The sequence below is a fragment of the Physella acuta genome, unplaced genomic scaffold, assembly GCF_028476545.2.
Source record: "Physella acuta isolate Inbredline_101_S28 unplaced genomic scaffold, ASM2847654v3 ptg000444l, whole genome shotgun sequence".
Lineage (NCBI taxonomy): Eukaryota > Metazoa > Mollusca > Gastropoda > Physidae > Physella > Physella acuta.
The window spans coordinates 219,241-240,785 of NW_026731963.1; the positions used below are offsets into that span (position 1 = coordinate 219,241).

The 21,545-nt window shown below is 31.9% G+C and overlaps 2 protein-coding genes across 5 annotated transcripts; both read left to right on the plus strand.

The window, feature by feature from the left end:
* Positions 1-43: 43 nt before the first annotated feature.
* Positions 44-9,214, plus strand: LOC131943166 (26S proteasome regulatory subunit 8). Of its 3 annotated transcripts, none has more exons than XM_059303177.1 (13): positions 44-198; positions 5,067-5,138; positions 5,268-5,337; positions 5,436-5,533; positions 5,633-5,758; positions 5,893-6,054; positions 6,177-6,340; positions 6,548-6,624; positions 6,716-6,792; positions 7,531-7,629; positions 7,962-8,072; positions 8,453-8,539; positions 8,718-9,214. In XM_059303177.1, exons 1-13 carry the CDS (start codon positions 187-189, stop codon positions 8,769-8,771), a joined length of 1,209 nt encoding a protein of 402 aa, XP_059159160.1. In that variant the 5' UTR covers positions 44-186; the 3' UTR covers positions 8,772-9,214. The 3 variants fall into 3 exon arrangements, with proteins under 3 accessions (XP_059159160.1, XP_059159161.1, XP_059159162.1); XM_059303178.1 differs by lacking the exon at positions 44-198 and adding an exon at positions 241-315; XM_059303179.1 differs by lacking the exon at positions 44-198 and adding an exon at positions 4,025-4,136.
* A 1,719-nt stretch (positions 9,215-10,933) lies between these two features.
* On the plus strand, positions 10,934-19,962 carry LOC131943170 (BLOC-3 complex member HPS1). 2 transcript variants are annotated; one of them, XM_059303184.1, is made up of 16 exons: positions 10,934-11,112; positions 11,993-12,142; positions 12,586-12,707; positions 12,948-13,056; positions 13,382-13,533; positions 13,652-13,823; positions 14,097-14,715; positions 15,094-15,161; positions 15,406-15,657; positions 16,457-16,621; positions 17,236-17,342; positions 17,678-17,792; positions 18,145-18,357; positions 18,617-18,730; positions 19,005-19,087; positions 19,686-19,962. In XM_059303184.1, exons 1-16 carry the CDS (start codon positions 11,002-11,004, stop codon positions 19,861-19,863), a joined length of 2,730 nt encoding a protein of 909 aa, XP_059159167.1. In that variant the 5' UTR covers positions 10,934-11,001; the 3' UTR covers positions 19,864-19,962. The 2 variants fall into 2 exon arrangements, with proteins under 2 accessions (XP_059159167.1, XP_059159165.1); XM_059303182.1 differs by having other exon boundaries at positions 15,025-15,161; positions 19,686-19,961.
* Positions 19,963-21,545: the final 1,583 nt, after the last annotated feature.

A 21,545-nucleotide genomic window follows, 5' to 3' on the forward strand; every position in this document is an offset into this window, starting at 1 on the left:
ATAGGCTATATGGTCTACCATGGTCTTATTCTTTTAAAAAATATAACTCTACGCTAAATATGTATTTATAGTATTGTATACATGTATTACATTGAATAATTTTTAAAAAAGCAAGATATCTAGATCTAAATATTTACGTAGATCTACTATTGAATTTTTAAAAGTACCACTTTTTAATGTTCGAAGATGGCGGACAGGGTAATATTTTCATGTCATTCTTCTCTTTATCTTTTCGAATAGAACATAAAATTATAGGTTCCCCGTTCGCATGATTGTTTGTCAATATAGAAGTCTACAGTTGACATGTGCCAAAAAGTATTATATAGTTTAAATATAGATTTATATCTAGTTTTAATCGGTCTATGGACCTTTTAGTTATTTTAGTAATTTTAGTTAGATCTAGATTCTAGAAATCTATATATCTAGTAGACGTCGTACTGGTCGTAGGACATCTGATGTTTCTGGTAGATTCTACAACGGCGACTAGGCCACTACCTAAGCCCTAATCGCCCTTATCTATCGTTTTAGAATTTAGATAGAATCTAGATCTAGCATTCTAGATCTACGTAAAATCGGCCGAGGCTAGTTATTTTAAAAAAGGGGACTCATTATATTTTAGTAAGGCCAAGGCTATTCCCAGCCGGTTGGGAATAGCCGTATTGGGGCTATTCCCAGCCGACTGTGAATAGCCCCAATACGGCTATTCACAGTCGGCTGTCATTTCATGCTAAATACGACTTTGAATAATATCTTTAAATAATAAAAGCATTTATTGTGACTGGGGAATGAGGTATACATTAAGAGAGCAGTGCTATTTTTATTTTGTTATAAAAAAGTTATTACAATTAAAGTTTAGTTTAGCTTTTAGGCTCATATCAGACATATCTGCTACAGGCTACGTACTACGTAGGTCATAGGCAGTAGCGTAGCAAGGGGGGGGGGCAAAAATGGAAAGTTTGAGGGAGGGGGGGGGTGCAAATGGAAATCATGAGCGGGGGTGCAAATCGCAAAGTTTAGTTGGTTGTTCACATTGCTATTCACTTATCAATTATCATTAAAAATTCACATTATCACATAGAATAAATATCAGGTGAAATAGGATGTCCTTTTTCATCAGCTATAATTCAGTTTCCATCACACTTTTGTGTATTCTCTCTCTCTTTTTTTTTTTTTTTGCTAATATGCCAACAAAAAAATTAACAAAAGTAACCCTTCGATGAGTAACTTAAGTAACTGAAAAAATATATTAAGATTGAGAGACGTACATTAAGATACATAGAAATAGGGCATCTGATGGATTTGAACCCACTCCTTCTGGTACGGCAGCCACTCCCAATGACCTCTCGATCACACATCTTCATGCCTAGTTAGGTATTTTTAACATTAAATCTATCAAAAATGGTCACGTGAATACGACTGTGAATAGCCCAATACGGCTATTCACAGTCGACTGTGAATAGACACTTCGTTTTAGTAATGAAGTGACTACTCTGAAAAAGATTTTTCTCCCCATCTCCACTTAGTCTGCGAAAGATATTTCTGCGCATGCGCAGTGACCTATGGCTAGGGTTAGGGATAGGATTAGGTTTGGGGCTAAGGTTGGGGTTAGGGCTAGGTTTCTGTGGCTGTAAACACACACATGCGCAGTACCATCGAAAACATCACTACGATGGCAAGTCGTAGTTTCTCTTCCTTGCGCATGCGTATCTTTTTCCGGCTAGCATCGGCCTTTTAGTAATTATTTTACATTTTTAAGAGGATAATTTAAATTAAGGGGGCCTAAATTGTTTGAAAGTACTTTGAATGAAAGTGTCACTCATATACCTGTTTTTAAACAGTTGTATTAAAACTTTTCAGTGGTAGGGCCTAAGTAAAGACTAGCCATGTTTTCATCAGATGCATCCAAACTCATGTAGATCTACTTTAGCAGCAATCTTGTTTACGTTTTTTTTGGTAAAATTGTAGATCTAGTTAGAGATTCATGGGAATCCACTCTAATTTAGTGGCTGCTGTCCCATTATATTGCAAATTTTGCTCACAAACACTGCTGTTCAAAGTTGATTTCTGGCTTGTATTGATATATTTAGCCATTGCTTTTGGTTTATTATTCAATTAGGCCCTATTTATTATATTACACACAAATATATCACAATGACTTGTATGAAGCCATAGAAATGTGGCAACTTTTTTTTCACATTAAGACTAGCCTCGGCCGACTTTATGCACCTAAAGTGATAGATTACTTTATTTCTAGTCTAGCCAGATTCTAGTGAAGTACTCTAGTTGTGTGTCTCTCTTCGCCTAGAATCTTAGATGTGAATTTAGTAGATCTAGGTTTAGCAATTCACACAAAATTTTAAATCTCATTATTTCTCAATTAAAACATTACCCGTAAAACTAGAAATCCATCTTAAATCCAGTTCCATCAAACACTTAATTTGACGGCTATTTCTAGCTTGCTCATTAGGAGCTAAATCAATGATTTTTATTTTTTGCAACCCACAGCAGTGCAGGTATAAAAAAAATGTCCATGACAACCTGATATTAGTAGGGTGCAGATGAGAACTATGCAGGGTTGACAGATCAACCAGTACATTTAATTTTGTTACCAGATTTCTATTTAGTTAATTTTCATGAAGCTTTTTACCTGTGGAGGTTAACATATTTTATTTAAGATTTGTATCTATTTGATTTTAAAATCTGTCATTTACATTAAAATTAATAAACCGATTGCCAGAAATATTTCAAATATTGGCATGTGCAGCGCATGTCAGACGGCTTCCTCGCTTTAGTTGTTTGGTCAACAAGAGAAACAACCTGCCACAAAGCAAGTGACAGTACATATGTCCTACTCCATGTAGTTAGTTAACTATGTACTAATTATTAATGTAAGCCTAGGTCTTCGGCTAATATCAAATTTAATTTATCAGGCCTGTAAAAATTAAACCTTAATAAATTTATTTAAATGTATTTTAATATATCAGTAAAGAACAATGATAATAATATTATTATAAGTAGCCCAATTAAAAATCCCTGAAATCAATAAGATTCAACAAATAATAAAATTATAGTCCTACTTCAAATCTAAAAGCACAATAAATAATTAAATAGGTAGACCTAGGTAAATTTAATTAGTCCACCAGTGGTAGTAGGCAAACTTTAATTGATTCCAGTGATTTATTCCAAATTAAATTGGAAGAATAGATCATTGTGGTTCACAGGCTATTGGAGTCCTTACAAATTCATATCATCTCATAAAAGTAACGTTACTACGGACAGCAACTCTTCTCTGAGAGATAATTTCAAAATCAAGCAACTGCTGCCTTGTAGTTTATTCTTGGATGGACAAAGGCTATGGAAACGAATCCAAACAGAAAAGCAGGTTGAAATCAGTCATTTGCCTATATGGCGCATTTCAGATGTACACATAATATTTAATTGTGTTGGAGGATATCCTCTCCAACATTACAATTAAAAATGACGAAGAATTGCATTGAAACATTTTTGTTGTATTGTATCCTAAAAAATAAAATCATCTTATTAGTAAGACATCGATTCCTTGAATTAAAGTATGTCAATGAATATTCTGAATTATTATAGAATTTTCTATTTTTTTAAAGTATTAATTGTTACAGGCCTATATATTATGGGAGTTAAAAACATTTTGTTTAATTCTGTTTATAAACAAATGTAATGTTTTTATTATAGGCCTACTGTACTGTCTTAAGTCCACTAGCACCTTGCAACTTCTCAATTTCCATCATATTTAGTAGTCTCTTAAAAAAATTATGTTGGTCTATATTTGTTATAGTATATCTGTTTTTAGAAATATAAAAATAAATGTATCTGTATCTAAATCTTTTTTTTTTAAATTCAGAATTGTGCGTTTAAAAATAGTATTTATATAAAAAGATATCTTTTTTATCAACCTAAGTTTTGCATCAACATGCTGTCCATTGAATAATAAAAGTTAAAAGCAGTTATATTTATCACTCAAGGAAATAATGTATCTGTTTCAGTTTTCTTTGCTTGCATGTATTCAATCTCAGTGCAAGGGAAATTGTGTAGAAACTAGTTTGCTTCAGGAACCGATCAATACCTCTAATAATTGGTTTGATACTAGCTCTAAAGCTGGGGTAGGAGAGTTTAAAATACTGAAAATGATTTTCACTTTTCATAACTACTTGTTTTAGTTATTCATTAGTAGCAAGTTTCAAAAGACATTTGTGTTATATTTCTAAAATTCTTTAAAAGATGTTTGATCATGAAGTGTGGGCAACTTTTTATTATTGTATTTTAACATTTTTAATGATTATTTTATTGATTATACTTTGTCAAAAAAAATTCACTGTCAAGTGATGTTTCTCTTATTTTTCAACTGTTTAGAATTTTTTTTTTTTATTTAGACAAAATACTTTGTAATGAAAGTTTTTTCCTTTAGAATTTTGAATTATTTTTGGTTTTTGATGTTTTTGTGTCATATGGTACATTACTGTTTGAAAATGATAGACATGGTTACCATGATTATTGGAATTTGATGTAAATCAGTATAAAAGCTTATTCAACTGACATTTGGAAAAAAAAGTTGACCTGTCCCATCTGCATCTCTCTGGGGTAGAGTCAGATAGTGATCATGAAAGGATGGTCTGGCCAGTACATTGCATATCAGTACATATTTATCAGTACAAAATATGAATTGATCCTGTTTGGGCTTAATGGTACCTTTAGATAAGAACCATCAAATGAATACGAAGACTTGTTTGTTACATTTATTGTGGACAAATATTCAGCTATCAATATCATTTTATTTTTAAAGACTCAAAAACTAACATTAGTTTTGATAATTGTCTTTCAAATTGTAGACTAAGACAAAATTGTGTGTGTGAGAAAAATTATTAATTACATAATAAAGAGAATAATTCAATAAAGTAATAAATGTATGTCTGTACATAGTTAAACATAGACATTAAGCCTCTTAATTTAAAAAAAAAATTATTTATGGTTGTTTATTAATTTCTTATGTACAGTAGGCTATGTTACTAAAGAATCAATTTTTATAATTTCAGAGGATGGAGGTTGATGAAAATAATCATCAAGGAATAAAGCAATATTATGTTAGCAAGATAGAGGAGTTGCAGGTTAGTAAAAGTTTATTTAGTAACTGCGTTAGTTTTACAACATAGTTGAAAATAAGTCACAGATTTTATTTTTTTTTATGACACTTTAACGGTGTAGACTTTATTTCAAAAACCTTATTTTGGTTGTAGTTGGTTGTTACTGAGAGAACACAGAATTTGCGCCGTCTGGAAGCTCAACGAAATGAACTCAATGCTAAAGGTATATTTTATATCTAAATATGTTAATTAGTAATTTTTAATTTAAACTCATTATATTTTAAAGGTATATTTTATGTGACTGTAAACTTTTGATTTTAGTTCGCATGCTGCGAGAAGAGCTTCAGCTCCTACAAGAGCAAGGTTCATATGTAGGAGAGGTTGTCAAGCCCATGGATAAGAAAAAAGTTCTGGTTAAGGTATATATTGTCATTAGGCAACATTCATCTTTTTAAATTTGTATAATAATGTAAAATTTGTAGACATTTTTTTTTCACTGGATATGTGTACATTCTTAGGTTCACCCAGAAGGAAAGTTTGTTGTTGACATAGATAAAAACATTGATATGAATCAAGTTACTCCAAACTGCCGAGTTGCTCTGCGCAACGACAGCTATGTGCTTCATAAAATTTTGCCCAATAAGGTAAATGACTACAGTTATAAATTTTGTATTTGTTTCACTTTTAATCTTTTGTTAAAGAATAGTAGTAATTTTTGTTACAATTAGTTTTTGAATGACAAAGTATATCAAAACAACACTTCTTTTGTTTTTGCTAGGTTGATCCATTAGTGAGTTTAATGATGGTAGAAAAGGTACCAGACTCAACTTATGAAATGGTTGGTGGTCTTGACAAGCAGATCAAAGAGATCAAGGAAGTTATTGAGTTGCCAGTGAAACACCCTGAATTATTTGAGGCACTGGGTATCGCTCAGCCTAAGGTGATTATGGTTTAGAAAATTGTTTGTATCTTAATTTATAATAATTTACTCATTGACTAATCCTTAATTTATTTTTTAAGCTGCTGATAGTTTTTTATCATTTAAAAAATAATTTTCATTAGGGTGTGTTGCTGTACGGACCACCGGGCACTGGGAAAACTCTGTTAGCCCGTGCTGTGGCTCATCACACTGAGTGCACATTTATTCGTGTTTCTGGTTCTGAGTTGGTTCAAAAGTTTATTGGAGAAGGTTCCAGAATGGTCAGGGAGCTCTTTGTTATGGCAAGGTAAGATATCTAATTAAATTATTGCTTTTAATGTCTTTGTTTCAAATACAATAGTTTTAATTTTAAGTGTGTAGATATTATTTCCATTGTTTTTTTTTTTAAGTAAATTTTTTAAAACTATTCATAATTGTTGTTTTCAAGAATCCACTTATACAAAACTAGTTTTATCAAGGACTTAAATAATAATATTTTATTGATTTTATACAGAGAACATGCTCCATCTATTATCTTCATGGATGAGATAGATTCAATTGGCTCCTCTAGATTAGAAAGTGGTTCTGGTGGTAAGTTTTCACATGATTTGCTAAGTAAATACTTAAAAAATATAATTTTCTTTAGTTCTATTACTAAATGTGCTTTTTTTTTCTAAAACAGGTGATAGTGAAGTTCAAAGAACAATGTTGGAGTTGTTAAACCAACTGGATGGGTTTGAGCCAAAACAAAATATTAAGGTTTGCTGTTTTTTAAAGCTATTATTAATTTAGCTTCATATATTTAACAAAACTTTTCCTAGGCTAACTACAATAATGCTGTTAAAGATTTTTTCCCTTAGCCCTTTCTCATGGTTTCAGGGAGAAAATATCTATATATATAATTCTCCTCTGCGAGCCATTAGAAAACAAGCTGCAAGCGCCTCCTTACAGTCCCCACCCCCACATGGTCTGCTGAGCTGTGGTCACGTTAATGTTTACAAACCGTACAGCCAGGTTTAGTGACGGTTATTAGGGGCAGATAATTTAGTTTGAACCGACTTTAAACTTACAGGATTCTGCTTTCACGGGGGGGGGGGGGGGGGGTGTAGGGTCGGGGTTAGGGGAAAGGAGGGGGGTTAGTGTTTTAAAGCAAATATTTTCAGTGGCAGCATTGGTACTGTCGAATTCACAAATTATGAATTACTGAAAAGTAGAAAATAAATCAACTAAATAGCGGCGTATGATACGCCGCGGGTCGGCTCGTTTTATATATTTTTTAAAAATGGCAGGAGAGAAAAAACCATAAACCTAATACACTTTTTTTTTAGTTATTTTTTTATGTATCACTTTTTTACCAGTAATATCAACCTGTCGCAAGTGTTACAACATATTTTTATTATTAATTCTGTCTGTTTTGATTAATTCTTTCTGTATCTAAAATTTATAACTATCTTAATTTTGTAATAAATTTTAATGTAATTAACTGTTCTATTATAGGTAATTATGGCAACAAACAGAATAGATATCCTTGATTCTGCACTTCTTCGACCAGGCAGAATTGATAGAAAAATTGAGTTCCCTCCACCAAATGAGGAGGTATGTGTATAATATTTTACCTTTGAAAATATAGTGTTTCACTTTGCTAAGCCTTTTAGTTATGGATTTCAATTTATAAAAATCTCTAAAGTATAGTTTTTAAAATCAGTTTAAATTTCTCTAAATTTTCTGTATTTCTTTATATTTTATTATGTTAAATATTCTAATTGGCATGATTTTTTAAATTTTTATGTAATTTGAACTTGGGTTCAATATTACACATGCATATTTTTATAGTATCAATATTGTTGTTTCTTTCATGCTATTTATTTTATTCTCATTTTAGCCACTGAGACAGTTACCTAATTTTTATTTGACACATTGTTTTACAGGCACGTCTTGACATTTTGAAAATTCATTCCCGTAAAATGAATCTTACACGAGGTATCAATCTTAGAAAGATAGCCGAAATGATGCCCGGAGCTTCTGGTGCAGAAGTTAAAGTAAGGTTTTTTAAGATATTAGAAATCTAAGCACTATCTAATATTGATTGTTGAACTTAGTTTATTTATCGACTACTACACTGAAGAACCAAGTAAGAAATATTTAAAACCAAATTGTTTAATTTAAAACCAAATTGTTTCAGCGTGGCAAAGTGTTACATTTTGAAGTTTTATTTCCTCCTTAGTTATTTTTTAAGTACAGAGATACTTTAATAATCTTCAAAATGTGATCAGTAGATGACAACAATTGAGATTGTATTAAGAATTTTTTTATTTATCACATAGGGTAGCCCTTACAAAATTCAAAAAAATTATGTTCCTCCCTAAAATTAGAATATTGAATGATTTGTTTTAAACTGGCATGCATTTCAAAATTGCAGGGTGTGTGCACAGAAGCTGGCATGTATGCCCTCAGAGAGAGGAGAGTCCATGTGACACAAGAAGATTTTGAACTAGCTGTAGCTAAGGTAAACATTGTGTTTCTCTTTTGTTTTCAAGTATTTTATCTTCAAAATAATATGTTTATCTTAAATGTGTTTGAAACAAAACTATCAATATGGAGAACTTTTTAAAGTTAAGTTGTATATTATCAGTAACTTTGCTTCATGATTAAAAATTATTTTTCTCCTGACACTTTTTTTTCAGATTATGCTTAAAGACTCAGAAAAGAACATCTCCATCAAGAAACAATGGAAGTAATCTTTACCTTGAAGAAAATGATACTTTTGAAATTAGATTTGATTTACCATTTAATTTTTCTCTTTTAGAAATAAAAACCATAAACTTTAAAGATTAAATATTTTTGATATCTGAAAAAACTTAGTTATTTATTTAAAAAGAAAATTAAAGAAAAAAAGATAGTTTTTTTTAAGTTAGGAAGGCCTATATGTATTTCAGTTTCAGTGTGAATGGAGTATGCCTTGAGGTTTTAGTTGTTTGATGTTTATTATTGCTGAGAAAGCTTTTGCTCTTTTTCTTTAAAAATTTTTCTAACTTGAAGTAAGTTTTTAAATAAAATCCTTTTAGGCACATAAATTTATTCATTACAAAAAAGCATGACTGTGTTTGAGTGATAACACTTTTGAAAAGTTGAATATTTTGTTTGTTTGTTTGTTTTTAAATAAAATATTTAATTCACTCTGGTATCTTTTTATTTTGTTACTTCTAAGTTTGTCTCTTTAACATTATTATAGATTTTTATGGAACAGTTATAAATTAGTACTATCATTTTGTTTAAAAGTATAAACATTACATTCTTGTATAAACCTGCAACATTAGACTCCTCTGTTAATACATGATTAAATTAAAAGCCATCTACAGAATTCTATTTTGAACTTTAATACCTCAGCACCAGAACGTTGACTCTATGAAAGGACTTTGCAACCTGCAGGGTCCTTGAATGTTGCTAGTAACACTTGATAAGTAGGCACCATGGAATATGTATAAAATGATCCACTCTGCCTCAACACCTGCCACCTTTGACCTTACGCCAACATGTTACAACTCAAAACAATACCAAATTTATAATAAATATGGTACATAAATCTTTTTTGCATAGTGCTTTAAAGAAATAAATAAGATTCCAGAAGAAAATAGTTTACGAAATAAAGCAACCGATTCAAAAGCAATTTTAAGGGTATTCAATGTGTGTGGTTTCAGATAATCCTTGTATACTATTATTACTCTGTGCAAACAATGTGTACCAAAAACAAATTCAGTTCAAGCAGATTTCTATAAGCAGTTTTTCTAGGGTTAAACATATAGACCCTGGGATTATATAGGCAGTAGACCTACTTTGTGTGTTGAACAAAATCCATCCAAGTAACAATTCACATACACCTTGGGTCTGTTTATAAATTATCTTTGAGGAAATTATTTATTTCACTTTAAGATGAGGCAAAATTAAAAACAAGGCAATGCCATATGTAGGAAACACCAGGGAATGATGTTGGGCATGCAAAGAATCATGTTTAGGGGGTACTGAAGAGGTGGAATGTGGAGGACACTGCACATTTATTATAATCATGTACGCTATATCATTGCTGAGTATTTTGAGTTTTCTACTGGAGGTTTTTGATGTAGCATAAGGTCTTGTCATGAATTGAAGACCTATCTACTATCTAGATCTAGTAGGCCTATATACTATCCCGTTCACTTCAGTTTTGGGCCATTCCATGGCAAAAGATTAGATCGATGTTTTCCAATTTCCTTCCATTGGGAGCAGAGTTTCTTTTAGGTTCCAGGCATCTTGCTTTTCGTAAGGGGGGGGGGGGGGAGGGGGCGAAAATATCGTCTCTTCCCCCCTCCCCCCTCGGAAAAAAGTGGAAGAAAGTTTAGGTATCATTTTTCTCCATCCCAATTTTTCTCAAAACCGGCAGTTCAATCTGTATGCTACTAGTACTAAGCCTGCAAAAAGTAATTTCGTATAGATCTAGTATAGAATAAGCGACGTCATAAGTTCAACGGATTACCTCTGCACGGGTAAAAAATCTATTCTTTTTAAAAGGAGTTATTAATTTTAAAGAGTCACGAGTGGGAATTTTTTTATTTCCAAGTGGTATCGATAGGAAAATATTGAAACAATTGGAATCGAACATAACATCATATGTACTCATTAAAGAAAATGTTTTGCTAACTTAATCACATTTTTAGAGATTTTCTAATTCATGTAGATTCTAGATCTAGGTCATATAACTTTATCTAGATCTAAATATCAATTTAAAGGAAACTTTTTCATGTAAAATTGGTTAATATTATCAATGTCGGAGTAACCGATACTCAAAAACACGACAGTGGAAATGTAAACAAAGATCGGGTCTACTGCTAGAAAGCTAGATCTAGATCATATTTTAAATTATTTTTACATGCCTATGTTAAATTGTTTTGTTTAGATTACTTTTATTGAGTCTTTTGGTTGTGATCTACAAACATGAAATGCTTCTTAGTTGTAAACCAGTTAAATGATCCATTTTATATCGACTACGATATAGATTTTGCTGAATATATAATTCGTCAAGCAAAAATAAAAGGAATGTTGCAGGTGGAGACTTTTATGTTATTTAATAAATTTAATATTTACTATTTAGTTTTTACTAGATCTAGATCTAATCTAGATCTAGATTCTCTACCAGTAGCAGTTGCTGACTGGTAGTTAACTAAATAATACACACATGGCTGGCTAATGCAGAGGCGTAGCGACCCCTCCCAGCGCCCGGGGACAAACTTTCAATTTGCGCCCCCCCCCCTCGAACTTTTCATTTGCACCCCCCCCCTTAAACTTATAATTTGGCGCCCCCCTAAGGTCGGCACCCGGGGACATATGCAGAGTTTCTTCCCCCGAAATTTTTTTACCGCCCCCCCCCCCCCCCCCGAATGAAATGAATTTTATATAATTTATATAGAGAATATATTTACTTTTAACAGTGTCCGCCCCCCCCCCCCCCCCGAAGAAAGTTTACCGCCCCCCCGAAGATTTCAAGTGCCCCCCCCCCCCCCCCGGAGAAAAAAGTCTGGAAGAAACATTGGACATATGTCCCCCCCCCCTCTCGCTACGCCTCTGGGCTAATGTCAATGCTAACCCTGTCCCTAACCCCAACCCTAGTCCTACCATACACCTAACCCTAATTAGTAATTTCTAACCATAAAATTAATCGAGATTACAATACTTTTAACAACCCAACACACCTATTTTATGGAAGAGTCTACTATCGGACATTAGTATCTAAAATCATTCGTTTCTGTGACCTCCACATGACGGGATAGTGTGGTCACTATGATTCAAACTCTAGACGTACAGGTTAGAGATCATATGCTCTACCATTCGACCACGCTGTCCCCTTTCTATAATAGATTCATTACAGTATAGTAGATTATAGATCTTGACTTCTGATAATTGACCTACAATTTTTTCCCATCTTTAGCATGATACTGACATTACTGAGTTAGATGCAAACCTGGTGATGCAGCTGTTTTCTCCTCTGGTTAATTCCCAGTGGCTTCTCATTGACCAGAGGAAAGAGTTATGCACATCAATTTACTGTCCTAATGGATTCTGGTTTGCTTTTAGACAGGTAGGCCTTTAAAAAAATACCTAAAAAATTAAAATCCATGGGAGAAATAATTTACCATTATTGTCTAGGAATTATGAAATGGCTTGGTTGGTTATCTGAGCGCACAATTGCTAGCCCAGAAGTTTTTAGTTTGCTTTCCTGGGACTGAGTGATGGGACATTTTTTAGTTAAAACAGCTCTGATAAGTAGGTTTATCTTAAGTCAAGAAAGACAGAGGGGCTTAAACCTGAATTCCATCCATTCATCTTCCTATACATATGTCATAACTAATGGATAAACTTTTTTCTTCTGCCACTGTGCCTGGCATTGTATTTTATTTAAACTTAGTATAGATCTAGATTTTTTTTCCTTTTTATTGAATATAGATCTAGCAATATCTTTGGTCGTTTCAAGATAAAAGTATTGGCCAATTCTAAAAACCTTGATTTGTTACATCAATCCAGGTGGAAGATCTTCTCTTTATCACTATAAATGGAGATGAAAAAGAATCTGAAGCTTTCTTACACAGGAAAATGGATGTATTTATAACACTTATGAGGTTTATGTTTGGGCCTGTAAGTGAAGAGTAAGTATCTAATCCTGATTATAAGCATCATATTGACATTCATTAACATGTTTAGCATTTTAATACTTACATTGTAATCTTTTGTACAAAAATTATACATTAAAAAAAATATCCATATAAATACTTACATTCTAATATTTTTTATGAAAATTAGAAACTTTTAAATATATACTTATAAATACTTGCATTATAATCTTTTCTATGAAATTAGAATCTTTTTAAAATATGCTTGTTAAATAGAATGGGACAGTCACATGCATATAGCAAGAGAGCAAAGTGGGATTTTCATCGGCAGATCATGAGGAATTGGGCTGAGCTGGTGGAAACAGAACAATCATACCTTGTAGAAGTAGGTTTATGTTCTTCAGTGTTTCTATGTCTTTCTGTTTTTTAGTTAAATATGTATAATAATTTCCAATTTTATCCTTTTTTAAATACTAAGTAATATATATAACAGGTGAACTTTACTTCATTTTCTGTATTCATTATTACTTGGAAAGATTGCTTTTAGTTAGTAAAATTCTGAATAATAAATCTACCTTCCCATTTTGAAATGTAACTAAAACTCTCCTAAACAATGTAGTTTTAATTATGTATATTTTCTTTCTATAATTTACAGAACCAGCTTGTAACAATAATTTATTTAAAAGAATGTGTTTTTAAATTTAATCTAGGCCATTGAGAGACTTAATGTAAACCAAGTTGTCAATGAAAAATGTGTTGAAATACTTGAGAAATCAGTCAAACAAATGCAGGCCATTAAGGATCACCCAATTCAGCATGCTCTTCTATTGGTCAATAGCAAACTGTTGGCTCTGTACTCAAAGTATGTTTTGAATGTATATTTAACACAATTAGTGTTTTGTGTTTTTCAAAATACATTGATTAGAGTATGGCCTACTTTGAAGGAGTCGTAATTTAATTTCTTTTAATATCTCTGTCAGTCGCAACGCCTATGAGCTTCAGTCAAAAGATATTCTGGCAGTTATGATTCTTGCTCGGACAATGTACCCTCATTCAGATCGCCTAGAAGATTTGTTTTCTAGACAGTACATGGCACCACAGAGGTCCAGAGCCTCCACAATAGATGAGAACAGTGATGGTGGGGAAGATGAGGTAGATTAATCTTTATAGTTTAAACTGATTGACACTTGATCAGCCACGTAATTACCTTGTATGGAATAATTTTTTTATTTATTTTATATAGGTTTACATAGATAAACTTGAAACCCATTTCAGGTGTTGTAAAAGCACATATTTTGTAATTGAAGTTTAAATGTAAAATTTATTGTATAAAACTAACCAATGCTAGACTAATCTTTTTATCATTTAATTCAAAAAAGTTAAAAAAAAATAAGTACATGCATTTTTGTTTCAAATCTTATTTAGTACCATAGTGCTCCTAACACACCTGGAGGTCAAAGGTCGAGGTCTCCAAATGTAAAACCAGAACACACAAAATCAGGATTCAGCAAGTACAGTTCTACCTTAAACAAAACAGAAGAAGCCAGTGACTCAAGGACCCCAAGAACGTCTGTGTCCCAGTTCTCAGCATCTGACTCGGAAACTTTAAAAAATGCTGGCTTGTCTGACCAAGAGTCGTCTAGCCGCGTTGGCTCACAAGACAGTGGTCCTACCTTGCTGGAGATGTATGCAGAGAAATACCCTGATACTGTGTTCAGCAAACCAAAAACCACCACATCACCTCAACATGATGAAGCAGAACTTAACGAAGATAAATCTGTCGCATGTTCAAAGGTCATCGAAGCTGAGGTACATAGAGAAGCTGACGCTAAAGACGCTACCCCTGATTTATTTTTTAATGATGGTTTAGAACTGGTGTTTGAACAGGAGGATACAAGTAAATTTGATAACGCTGATGGAGCTAGAGTGCCTGCTGATCTTTTACGTGGGATATCCTCTAACACTAATGACAATGAATCAAGAGCATCAACTGTGTCCACTGAGTCTGGTGGGGAATTATTGTTGCCTTCTAGATCAAGCTCAGGTAAGTTGATGTGTTGAAAATATATTTATTTTAATGTATAAATCATTTACTGTTAATTAGCTTTTAACAGTATTTATGGTCTAATAATTATATTTAGACACCTATTTTCATTTTTTTTTAAATGTACAGTATTTGAACATGCTTGATAACTTTTACTGACTTACTCAACTGTTTGTAGTAGGGTCTATACTTTAAAATTCATTAACAGGCTATAAATTTGCTAATTTTTAAAACCAAATTGGGTTAAATATTTAATGAAAATTATCAGTGTAAATTCTAGAATTGTTAGCCTGTTTCTTTATTTTATAGTTGTTTCGAATTTGAGTAAAAGTTACCCCGAACTAACACCTGACAATGGAAAGGAATTTAATTTCACAGGAGGAGTGGAGGTTCATGAAATAGAGAAGAGCTTTGAGAGAAGTGTACAAAGAAATAAAAGAGTCACGGTAGGTGGAGATAATCAATGATTCTCTAAGTGAGTTTGATCTATCAAGAATTAAATAAACAAGCAATGCAACCGTAATAAGTGTTTAAATAAGTGGTGTTTTTTCATTGAGACTTGTTGATGCTAGCTGAATTATTAAAACCATCACAGTATCTACATTTTACCAGATTTAAAAAAAATTGTACTGTCTTGTGGATTACCATCTGTTTTTTTTTGTAAACAAAGTGTTTCCTTTACATTGTTAGCCAAACATTGGTATCCCCCAAGCAATGAACTCTTCAACACCCAGCCTGTCAAGCCACAATAGGCCAAGCAGTGTTGCCACATCGGCTTTGGAAACATCAAGCTTTCTGCAAGAAAGTATTTTCACCCAGACTAATCCTAACTCCTACTCACCGCAAACCATTTTCCTGGAGACTCCCACCTGTCAGTACTCACCATACAACATTCACACTGTTCAGATTTTACCTGGGGTTACACTAGTTCTTTTATCACAGGTAATTTTATGTTTGATTGCTGTCACAAGGCACTGTTACTGCACTGTACCCGGTGCTGCTTTTTTAATTGATGCATTGAGCTATTATCAAAATAAAGAATTACTTGCTAGTTTAAAATCATGAAGACTACAAGCTATACTTTGGTAGTCTTAATTCATTTTCATACCTTGGAAGGGAAATGAATTATTGAAATTAATCATTTATAGTAGGTTAAAGTAATAAATTATAATAATTAATTATTATAGTCTTGAAGAATAATTACTTGGTAGAGTTAGTTTTTTAATAAAGTATTTCAATTAATTAGGACAAAAAATTTTAGGCTAATTAGCTGCCATAGCATTTTGAATTCTATGTGACTAACATTGTAAAAACTTGTAATACCATAAGGGTATTTGTAAGGTGTACACAGTGTGTAAAATCAGTGATATTGTAGGCCTAACAGTTGTATGGTTGCTAACTTCTTTGAATGAGCTGAAAAAGAGTTTTTAACATCCGCTGAATAAAAACTTGAATTTAAAATTAAAACATTATAAGATTTTTTTACTTCTGTTTAGCTACGTAAATTACTTGGTTCATTTGTGGAGGTTGAGGTTCAAACAATTACAAAACAATATAAACATTAATTTTTATAATTAAAATACCCTGAGATTAGATTATTTCTTTTAATTTCCTTAATTATTAGTGTCTTTACTATTTGTAAAACAGTCACTTACTGTGTTGTTATTTTTTGTTAAATGTTTAGTCATTATTTAGTCAGGACGCTTCAGTTTCAGTCAAGTCTTATTTTAATTATTTTAAGGTGCAAAGACATAATATTGCTGATATCATTTACCTGATCATTTACAACATACATGATCTTATTTATGGAAGACGGGTCAAGTTGTCTAGACCACGTAGCTCATATGCATATGATACTCTCAACTCCCTACTTTCTAGACTACACAGCAGTTTGAAGAAATCAAAAGTAAGTTACGCCACACTGAGATTTATTTAATGCACAATCTCCCAACAGCTTTTTCATGTATTATAAACTTTTTTATTGTTGTTTAACTATAAATTTACTGGTTGGGGTTACTTAAAGTGAAGTATCCTTTTAGACCTGGCGATCAATCTAGGATACAATGGTTGTAATCCATCTGTTTTTGTGACCTCTATATATCAAGGGATTATGTATTCAGCAACATGCTCAATGTTTAGTTTCCCAGTCTCAAGTAATTTACTCATAACAGCTGGTTGCACACAGGATCTTCATGCTGACTAAAAACAAGGTCTTAATTTAAAATATAAGTTAGTTATCACATGCACTTCAAATTAACCAAGAAAGAATATATAAAAATATGTTCCATTTTCATATCTTACAATTTTATGAATCATCCTGAAATGTCAGGATTACAGGTTTCCATAATATTAGCTGGATGCTTAATTAAAATAGTTGTGTAAATTTACTATATAGGAGTCTAGATTGCAATAATTATGGCAGGCAGCTTGATTAAAATAGTTGTGTAAATTTACTATATGTGAGTCTAGATTATGGCTGTAGACTTGTTTAAAATAGTTGTGTAATTTCACCATTGCCAGGGCAGAGTGAATGCACTAAGTGGTGACATCCATGCCCGTTGGGAAAAAGAAAATCTGAAGCAAAAACTTATGGACTACATGGAAACAGACATCAAGCTGCAATCAGAGTTAGTGGGTTGCTACATTTAGTTGCAATTTTTAGTCACACGCGAGTAATGGAAAAAATAAATAACCATTGAATATTTAAAATGTTATTTACTTAAGTTGATAATTGTATTAAGATTAATTTCACATAGAGCTTATAATAAATAATATTTATGACAGTCATTAATACAATAAAACAAATAACAATCTTATATTGTAAAAAACAACTTGCTACAGAAACAGAGAGAAATTTTAGCTGTTACTTTTAAAATATTTGTAAAAAATTATTATTAAGTTACCAAAGATAACCTATTTTGGAACTTTTTATAAAAGTTTGTTAACTAATGTTTCCTTTCAGGCTTGAGTCACAATTGAAAGAATTATCCAAGAAGTTAAAAGAACTGTTCTCCCATCTGTTTTTGTCACCTTTTCCTCATTCCCCACAATTCTGGAACACCTTATCCCAAATAAAGGTAAGCTGTCTTCTTATTTTATGTTTGTAGTTTTGTAATTTTTCCAACTACTATCTGCAGGTTTTTAAAAAAAATTGTTTCCCAAGTTTGCTGTAATAAAAATAAGAAATAAATAAAACTGGAAACAAGCATTATACTTGGACATTTCCGGGTATTCTTTGCACAAGTTTATCTCACATTCAACTTTTCTTGAGTTCAATGTTTATCTAATTTCATTGTGGATGCAGAAATTAATATTTCCCATCTTCTAACTAATAAATCTTTTAAAAATTAAAAAACCTAAAAAGGAACCTATTCCAGATGACCTGATTTAATCATATTCATAGATGACTTCCTGTTTTAACATTTTCAGATGGGAATGTTAAAAGAGTTAAGTGACTACAGAGAGTATCTAAATGTTAAGGCACAGCGCAACATTACAATGACCTGCTACATCGATGACTTTCCAGGTCTAATTCACTTTATCTACATTGACCGACACTTTCATCAAATGAGCGCTCCCTCCCTAAACATCTCCTTAAAGGATGGTGAAAGTATCGACGCCACCACCTATTTAAAACAAAAGGTTTGACCTAAAAAGGCTCTTAAATCATGTGTTTCTCCCTACTTTAATGTATGTTAAATGATTAGAAACATTTCTAGAAATTAGTTCTTGAGCATTAGAAAACTATATATTTGTCATGTCTTTTCATCAAATAATTTGCAATTAAAGAATACTCAATGTGTTGCTTTAATTGAAAAACAAATCCTTTTATTCCTTTTTGTATAATTAATCTGAATGGGATATATATGTTAAAAAAATGATTTTTCCACTGAAATTGTAGATATGGAGCAGGTATGAGCACATGATGTGTAAACTGACTGAAGGCTACACCACTGTTATACTCAGGGAAGGAGATTTCTACTTTTCTTACTTTCTGTGGTTCGAAGATTACATGGTCAGTGTTTTTATTTAATTAGTATCACATGGTAATTAAAATTGTATCTAATTATTTATGATACAGCTCAAGTTTTCTCTACCAGCTTTGTATGAGTTTTTATTTTTTTATGGCTACTGTTAGAAATTAATTTTATATAAAAAAAAAACAATTTAAAATCCTATTGTTGTATAAATATTAAATAAATATTAAATGAATATCAAAATTCAATGGAAATAAATTTTAAATGGCTTCTATAAAGGCATTTATTCTAATTAAATAATTGATTTTACAGAGAAACCCACTTCCAGTTCAAGATAGTTTCAAAGCAAATATCAAGTTTCCTTACCCAGGGATATTGAGTGGATCATTTTACAGGTATAGAATCATATAAACACTTTCTATTGTTATAGGTTAGACATAACCTGCAATAGGGAACTTGGATAGTGGTTTCAACTTGTCAAGTGTCGGTTTAAATAGTTCACGGATAATGTAAATACTAATTTGAATATTAAAATATGCTTTCTATGAAATAACTTATGTAGGCCTATTAAAAAATAAAATATTTTAGATTTTAAAAAAATTTCCTAGCAAAATATTTTTATCATCCTTATCTTTTCACTCTTGTGCTCAGGAGGACACTTGAGGCTGCCACAGAAAGCTCTTTCCACTTATGCCAGTCTCTGGCAATTTTCTTGGCAGTTCCATAAGAGTCCTGCTCTTGACAGTTTTTATTCTGCTATGCGCCTCTACAGTTTTCTTTTTCTTTGAGGTGTCTAGTTAAGCCCCATTGTTGTGATATTATCTGAACTCATTCTTAAAATATGGTCCATTTATCTATTTTTAATTATTTCTTAAAAAGCTTCCATTTTCATTTCTCCTTATACTAATAATCTATTCAAAAATAAGATTAGCTTTAATAATTTTTTTAGCTATAATAATTATTTTGACTATAATACAAATTTTTTTCTATCAGAGACCTGCTTCAGTTGTGTTTCCCCCATGCCATCCAAGGCTCTGTACATTGTTTTGAAATGTTCCTGATGCACATTGGTACCGTCCACCCCAAGTACATCGCAGACCACTGCAAAAGGCTTGCTCACAAAATGTGGGAGATGTCAGGAGAAGCCTACAACTCTGTCAGCCTGATATAGACACTTCAACCCATACAACTGTCTGCTTGATATAGACACTTCAACCCCTAGATGTCAGAAGCCTACAACTGTGAGCTTGACATAATAACTTTAACCCATAGACATCAGGAAAAGCCTACAACTGTCAGCTTGACATAATAACTTCAACCCATAGACGTCAGGAAAAGCCTACAACTGCAACACATTCCAGTATTCATGCAGAAATTTCTACTCAAATGACATTCAGATTATTTATTACTTTTTTGCTCTGGTAAAGTATTGAAAAATGTTTATGCTATTTTTTTTTCATACAAAAAAAAATTGAAAACGTTTTGAATTTTTTTTTTATTAACTTGTTTGTATTCAATTTAAAAAATATCACTGTGCATTGTTTTAAAATGTAGAATTGTGCTGTAGTGATATTAACAGATGGCATTTGCATACATGTTTCAGAGTAATAGATGTGTATGTGTGTAAGTTTTTAACTTTTAATATATACAAGTTATTAAGCTATGTATAAATTAAAACTTTAAAAGTGGAGTCTTGATAATGTCCACAGTATTTTGACAAACATGTTTCCTGTTCCTGCTGTTTCAAACTTGCATCTTGTTTCTAGTTTGTTTATTTTGATATCATTTTAAATTCTGATTCATTGTTTTATACATCTGTTTTATTTAATTTGTTTGACTGTGATGACTTCTATTGTACAACCAGTTCACTTGAGAACATTATATCGGCAGATGAGAATTGACCAAAGCCATTGTGAATATTCAGAACTGCTGATTGATGTTGTCACTAAATTGTAAATAGGTTTCATTTTATAAGTTTTAAATACTTTGGTTAAACACACATTTGGACGTTTTTTGATCAACTTACAATTGTTACATGCATTGATTTCTTTGTTTTACCTAAAACCTTGTTTAACATAACTAATTGACATTGGAAAAAAAAAAATTCCTTACATAAAATTTTAATTATTGCAATTTATCTGTTCTTTCTTGTCTGATTGTTTAACCACAACCAAAATTGTCTGTCTTTCACATTAATAAAAGAGAGAAATATGCAGAATATTCTGTAAATAATTGTGATATTTACAATAAAATGTAACTTTATGCAAACTTTTTGACACATTTAAAAACTAGTCAAAAATGTTAATGATTATTCCTTGTTTTTGTTACGCATTTTTGTCCACACTTTCAGAATTTAATAAAAAATATTTGTTAAAATATTTTCTTTGTCTTAATTTTATCATGTTCTTAATTAATGGAGGCAAGTTTAAATGTGATACCTCCTTCCAGAATAATTTTTTAAATTATTTGAACGTTCAGGGAGATGGCAAAAATGGTTGAGACATTTTACTCCAGGTAATAAGCTCTAAGTATGCATTAAAGGAAGCAAGTATAATTAGAACTGTAATTGTAGATCAGAAAGTAACCTTTTAGATCTGAGAGTGGGCAAAAGGTGGTCATTTGTGTCACAAACCACAGCTTATTCAAGGATTTTGCATTCTTCACTGAATTTACTGTTGAGTATCACTGTCAGAGGGGGACGGAGTGGTCTAGCGATAGAGAGCTGGACTGCTCACCCGTAAGTCTCGAGTTCAAATCCAGGTTCAAGTCAGTAGACCGTCCCATAGTCCACCCAACTCTGATGGGTACCTAACTCACCTTAGGGAAAGTTAAGTCGGCTGGGCTTAGTGCTGT

Excerpts from the sequence above, each read along its gene's own strand:
- LOC131943170 (XM_059303182.1), top strand. The coding sequence starts at position 11,002 with ATGAAATGCTTCTTAGTTGTAAACCAGTTAAATGATCCATTTTATATC. Across the intron at positions 13,057-13,381 it reads AACAATCATACCTTGTAGAA|GCCATTGAGAGACTTAATGT; the intron begins GTAGGTTTATGT and ends AATTTAATCTAG. Across the intron at positions 18,358-18,616 it reads CCACCTATTTAAAACAAAAG|ATATGGAGCAGGTATGAGCA; the intron begins GTTTGACCTAAA and ends CTGAAATTGTAG.
- LOC131943166 (XM_059303177.1), top strand. Across the intron at positions 5,139-5,267 it reads GCAAGATAGAGGAGTTGCAG|TTGGTTGTTACTGAGAGAAC; the intron begins GTTAGTAAAAGT and ends TTTTGGTTGTAG. Across the intron at positions 6,625-6,715 it reads ATTAGAAAGTGGTTCTGGTG|GTGATAGTGAAGTTCAAAGA; the intron begins GTAAGTTTTCAC and ends TTTCTAAAACAG.